At 38.7% G+C, this 6,083-nt stretch overlaps 1 protein-coding gene across 9 annotated transcripts in view; it reads left to right on the top strand.

Moving 5' to 3' along the window:
* The window catches only part of LOC106650923 (neurobeachin), a 95,972-nt gene that overhangs the window by 27,091 nt on the left and 62,798 nt on the right, over nucleotides 1-6,083 (top strand). For 4 of the 9 annotated variants that reach the window (XM_023462439.1, XM_023462437.1, XM_023462445.1 and 1 more), the window contains exons 6-19: nucleotides 217-338; nucleotides 911-1,037; nucleotides 1,115-1,234; nucleotides 1,322-1,468; nucleotides 1,696-1,803; nucleotides 2,412-2,552; nucleotides 2,649-2,794; nucleotides 2,865-3,078; nucleotides 3,942-4,194; nucleotides 4,889-5,031; nucleotides 5,114-5,304; nucleotides 5,382-5,490; nucleotides 5,586-5,667; nucleotides 5,740-6,056. In XM_023462439.1, the coding sequence (XP_023318207.1) occupies nucleotides 217-338; nucleotides 911-1,037; nucleotides 1,115-1,234; nucleotides 1,322-1,468; nucleotides 1,696-1,803; nucleotides 2,412-2,552; nucleotides 2,649-2,794; nucleotides 2,865-3,078; nucleotides 3,942-4,194; nucleotides 4,889-5,031; nucleotides 5,114-5,304; nucleotides 5,382-5,490; nucleotides 5,586-5,667; nucleotides 5,740-6,056 (2,220 nt within the window). The remainder of the gene's footprint in view (nucleotides 1-216; nucleotides 339-910; nucleotides 1,038-1,114; nucleotides 1,235-1,321; nucleotides 1,469-1,695; nucleotides 1,804-2,411; nucleotides 2,553-2,648; nucleotides 2,795-2,864; nucleotides 3,079-3,941; nucleotides 4,195-4,888; nucleotides 5,032-5,113; nucleotides 5,305-5,381; nucleotides 5,491-5,585; nucleotides 5,668-5,739; nucleotides 6,057-6,083) is intronic. The other 5 variants (XM_023462446.1, XM_023462438.1, XM_023462443.1 and 2 more) reach the window with 3 other exon arrangements.

Genomic DNA, 6,083 nt, shown 5'->3' with positions numbered 1-6,083 from the left:
ATATAGATCGAAAATGGACGTTTATACCGGAAGTGGGGGGTAGGAGGGGGGAGGGGGTCTAAAAATTTTTTTTTGGGACCTTTTTACCATGTACTATAACATACCAAAAGCGCGTCAAGATCGGTGACATACGTGCGCACGGTTTTGTAAAAAAGTATTATTTTGACCCATATACACTATTATAATGAATTACGAAATGAATTTGCATTGGTCCAGGCGATCGTGCTACCTCCATTAGCGAAATGGCCTCACGAAAGCGGCTTCACGTTTACGACGTGGTTCAGGCTGGATCCCATCAACTCCGTTAATATCGAGCGTGAGAAGCCGTATCTGTATTGGTGAGTATACGTATACACACATACTACATACCTGCACGATATCAACTAGTCTCTCTCTCTCTCTCTCTCTCTCTGGCGTGTGACGTGGGTGATCGGGCGCGCGGCGGGCGGACAACTACCTACTATACTACTGCATGTGCACACGTCGAGGGCGAGCCGCGCGCGCCTCGACTATATGCTGGAGCCGTCAACTAGCGGAGCTCCGGCATTCTTTCGCTCATTCAGCCCCTCTGTCAGCTCAGGTGCTTTGTTTCCTATTGTTTAATCACGTTAATTAGTCGGGCTACATTCATTCGCCCCTGTGCGTTCCAAGAGAGGAGAGACAGAGAGAGAGAGAGAGAGACGAGGAGAGCGAATAACCCACAATCGAATACGTGAAATGCTTGCTTGCTCGCGAATGACATTCTGAGCAGCTCGTCGTCGTCGCGTAACTGCTGCTTTTTGCGAGCGACTCGGGCGAAACCTCGCGACCGTCATTCGTAATTGCGCTTGTATTTTCCCCCGACCCAGCTGCTCGCTCTCTTTTTCGATGAAAATCCGTCTTCTCAACCGGAGTAATCGATATTTTCCAGTTTCAAAACTGCTAAAGGTGTGGGCTACTCGGCACACTTTGTCGGCAATTGTCTGGTTCTCACTTCGATGAAAGTTAAGGGCAAGGGCTTCCAGCACTGTGTCAAATACGAATTCCAGCCGCGAAAGGTATGATGACTTTTCTTGAACTCCGAGAGACGAGAAAATTGATCTATTTTCTTATATGTAAAATGTATTATTTTCAGTGGTACATGATTGCAATAGTGTACATATATAATAGATGGACAAAGAGCGAAATCAAGTGCTTGGTCAATGGTCAATTGGCTTCGAGCACAGAGATGGCTTGGTTCGTCTCTACCAACGATGTAAGTATCCCACTTTCCTTCCTCGAGTCTGCAACTTTTTTTCTTCGTTCTTTTGAACCGTTGACTATTTGCCGCGTTTCGTTTCAGCCGTTTGACAAATGCTACATCGGTGCCACACCCGAATTAGACGAAGAACGCGTGTTTTGCGGACAAATGAGCGCCATTTATCTCTTTAGCGAGGCGCTGACCACCCATCAGATTTGCGCGATGCACAGATTAGGTCCTGGATATAAGGTAAAATACATCAAAACAGTATTACATTCTTAACAATTTTTATCTGCGAAACGTGTGAAATTTGTCAGAATTCACACAAAAAAAGTAAAAGCGTGGACATATGATACTGAAACGTGAGTTGGTTTCGAGTTTTGTGCTCGAGGCTGCACTCAAAGGCGGGAAAAAAAATTCCGATAAGAATCGCGTGTGTAGCGTAATCCACGTTCTCGTACGTTTTTGCATTTCAGAGTCAATTTCGGTTCGACAACGAATGTTATCTAAATCTACCTGACAATCATAAAAGGGTGAGTCATGAGCAGGAGCTTGCGAGCATGGTGGACCAAAGTTTGATGACTGTAAGCATTTCCTTTTTATTTTCGTTCCGTTTTTTTCATTTTTCGTTTATAAATTGCCACTGTTTAATAACTTATATAACATGGTGTAAGTTAGCACGTTATCGCCTATTAACCGAGTTCACCTTCGTCAAAGGTAAAGCACCCAATAACAATTAGCGACTTGTTAGCTGGGTTTCACGACTATCATTCAATGTCTTTTAATTTGCCACTAACGCATGAACGTAATTAGTTACATAATAATAATAATAATAATAATAATAACAAAGGCATTTTTTAAATTATTTTTAAATGAAAATTGAACGTTCAACAGAATCGATCGAATATTCATTTAAATGATACAAATTAATTGAACTATTTATTAAAACTCAATCAAAGTGCATGGAGTTTTTATTATAATTTTACGATTTTTTTTAATTTAGAAATTGCTTGCGTTTTTTCTCTGTAATAATATACTTCCCAGCATGAAAATTCGTTCTGTATTAAACAAAAGGTGATTGCTCTATTTAGGAAATGAATTCTCGTTCATCTGTGAATTCTGTATAACATTATTTCGACTCAATAAATCAAGAATACCAGCACGAACCTTTTCTAACTATATTTAATCGCAGGTGCTTTACGATGGAAAATTGTCAAACGCAATTATGTTCATGTATAATCCCGTCGCAACGGACTCGCAACTGTGTCTGCAAAGTGCTCCCAAAGGCAACGTTTCTTACTTTGTACATACTCCACACGCCTTGATGTTGCAGGTGGGTCGAAAAATATCTATACAAATCTTACTGTGCGTCTCGTACTTTTTTTTTATGTAATGAATGTCCCATAAAATGGATTTTTAATGATTGCAGGAAGTTAAAGCTGTAATTACGCACTCCATACATAGCACTCTGAACTCCATCGGCGGAATTCAAGTACTCTTTCCTTTATTCTCACAATTGGATATGCCTTATGATTGCATCGCGCCAAATGATATTAAGCGCGATCCTACTTTATGGTGAGTAAACGTAATATTTTAAAATTTCGCCGACTCCGACTCTTGGATTAATTTATGCGATTAAACGCAGCTCAAAACTACTCGGATTCATATGCGATCTAGTCGAAAGCTCCCAAACTGTTCAGCAGCACATGGTGCAGAACAGAGGTTTCCTCGTAATAAGTTTCATGCTTCAAAGAGCGAGCCGCGAACACCTTACCACGGAGGTCCTCACCTCTTTTCTCGAGCTCACGAAACATCTGGTTACGTGCCACAGCGCTAACAGCGATCTTCTGCTAAAACAGGTATTTCAACATTTTAAACAATATATAGCACAGCGCTGTTTCAAAAACACATGCTAGAATCAGCGACCATAAAGTTTGTTATTTTCATGTTTCTTTGACTGGAAATCTCGTGCAGAAATAATTTTTCACAAAGTGAAACAAAAATATTGATTACGCATTCATTGAGTTGATATATGCATGCAATAAAGTTTATTATATTAAGTATTTGGCGGAGCACAAAATAAAAACATGTAGATAAACATGAATATTAATGGGTCATTTTCATTTTCCATGAGTTCATTAAATAAATGTTTTATTAAACCCTTCATCGTAATGACCAACTTTGTTTTTTTAATCTTTTTAACATCAGGCTATTTATTTTATTGGTAAATGGTTTTTTACGGATCACGTGTAATCTCTACCGGCTTTTGAATTCACTCCAGAACAACGTTTCGCGTATTTTAATTTTCCAAATAAGTTATTCGAACAGTAGTATAAGCTTGAAAATAAAAGCTTTATCAACAGAATTTGTGTTTTCAATTTCTGCGAGCTTTTTGGTACGTGTCAAAGCTATCTTTATCTTTTGAATCAAGCGCGCAACGTTGAATTATGCAAAGCTCAGCGGAAAAATGCAAAGTTTTCCTGAAAAATTTCAAATAAAAAAAATCACATAAAATTCTGATGGAAATGAAGATAGCAGCAAAAAGTTTGAGCTCGCGCATGAAAAGGCAAAAGCCGCGTTAGTAGTTGTAGTAGTAGTAAGCAAGCAAGCAAGCAGATAGAAGAGCATATCCGTACGTACACATAAAAGGAGTGAGTTGAAAAGTCGGGAAAAGATTGATGCGTCCCGGGGAACAGACAGGCGGCACCCCATGGTGATATAGAACTTTTATTTTTCATACCTGGTATGGCAGCTGCTGGATCACGTGCTCTTCAATCCTGCCCTCTGGATCTACACACCTGCGCCCGTGCAAACGAGGCTCTACTCGTACCTGGCGACCGAGTTCTTGAGCGACACGCAGATTTACTCGAACGTGCGGCGGGTCTCCACCGTCTTGCAGACCGTCCATACGCTCAAGTACTATTACTGGGTGGCGAGCCCGCGCAACAAAAGCGGCATCACCCCCAAGGGTCTAGGTATATACACTGCACATGTTCCTGAAGCTTTTTCACTTTTTTGCCATGTTGTAGGCCGAGTGTAATTACTCTTTGCGCCCGCTCCCGTATTGCAGTCGTTGAGAATAAAAGTCACCCTCGCAGTGCCGTTCATATACTGCGTAACACAGTTCGGATTTGCATTTTACACATTATTTACGCTCGTTCCGAATTTTTCGAATGGCGCAGTCAATGAATTCAATGAATTTTCGTGCTCGCACTTTCAATCGATTTTAATACAGCGCGCCTGGTAACATAACTGATATTTTATCTTGCTTCACCCTCGGGAAACGAATCGAACGCGAGGCAGATTATAATTAGTTATCTTCAATTATCTCAATTAATATTTAAACCGAATTATATCGCGTTGCATATAAAATGTATACATTTTATATTTATCTCATCATATAGATTAATGGATTCATGCAAATGTATCTCGTGCATAGTTACATTATGTGACAAATATAAAGTATAAAAAAATTGCATTAAAATTATTTTATATTACTTTTAAAAAATAAAGTATAAAATTTCAACTCAAAATTTATTCTTTGAAATTTTGTATGAAAAATAATTTTTTTTTTAAATATTATAACTTTAACGAAACTTGTGTACTAATTGGATTAGACCTTTTTCTAAAGGTCATGCATATTTTATAAATTTTATTTTTGAATTGCAGATGGACCCAGGCCGCAACAAAAGGATATTTTAACTATTCGCTCTTATATTTTACTTTTTTTGAAGCAATTAATAATGATTGGTAATGGCGTAAAAGACGATGAACTACAAAGCATTTTAAATTATTTGACCACGATGCACGAGGTATTGAAAATATCCGACATCAAGTTTCACCAAAGCAAAGCATCAACTAATTTACTAAGCAACTGATTATTTTTTGTAATAGGACGAAAACTTGCACGACGTTCTACAAATGTTGATATCTTTAATGTCCGAGCAACCGTCTTCGATGGTTCCAGCTTTCGATGCCAAACAGGGTGTCAGGACAATATTTAAATTATTGGCGGCTGAAAGTCAATTGATTAGGCTACAAGCACTCAAACTTTTAGGCTTTTTCCTTAGTCGCAGCACTCACAAGTAAGTACTAAACATAAGAACGTGTAAATGTACCGCGAAAAATGCTTCAACTAGTACTAACTTGCCGTAACTTCCAGAAGAAAATACGACGTAATGAGCCCACATAATTTATACACGTTGCTAGCTGAAAGGCTGCTACTAAATGAAGAAACCCTCACTTTACCAACCTACAATGTACTGTACGAAGTAAGTACTGAGTTTTTTATCACCTTCAATCTACAGAATTTGAATGCTTCAAATCATTGTTACAATAATTAATAATTAAAAAAAAACTTTTCTAGATAATGACAGAGCATATCAGTCAACAAATTCTTTATACCAGACATCCAGAGCCAGAATCACACTATCGTTTAGAAAATCCGAGTAAGTTATATTAAGGTTTTTGTTTGAAACAATGAATTTACAAAGACTAAATTTCATAAATTACCTTTTCAGTGATTTTAAAAGTCGTCGCTACATTAATTAGACAATCGAAACAAACGGAACAACTACTTGACGTGAAAAAATTATTCCTGTCGGACATGACACTGCTTTGCAACAACAATCGAGAGAATCGACGGACTGTTTTGCAAATGTCTGTCTGGCAGGAGTGGCTCATAGCTATGGCGTACATACACCCGAAAAACACAGAGGAGCAAAAAATATCGGACATGGTATATTCGTTGTTCCGGATGTTACTGCACCACGCGATAAAGCATGAATACGGAGGCTGGCGGGTGTGGGTGGATACTCTTGCTATCGTGCATTCAAAGGTACACGGTTTGATATACTTTGTTAAT

This window comes from Trichogramma pretiosum, unplaced genomic scaffold (assembly GCF_000599845.2).
Source record: "Trichogramma pretiosum strain Unisexual culture from Peru unplaced genomic scaffold, Tpre_2.0 scaffold3, whole genome shotgun sequence".
NCBI classification, from domain to species: Eukaryota; Metazoa; Arthropoda; class Insecta; order Hymenoptera; family Trichogrammatidae; genus Trichogramma; species Trichogramma pretiosum.
Note: the sequence above shows the minus strand (reverse complement) of the source record. Positions and strands in the feature narration are given on the sequence as shown.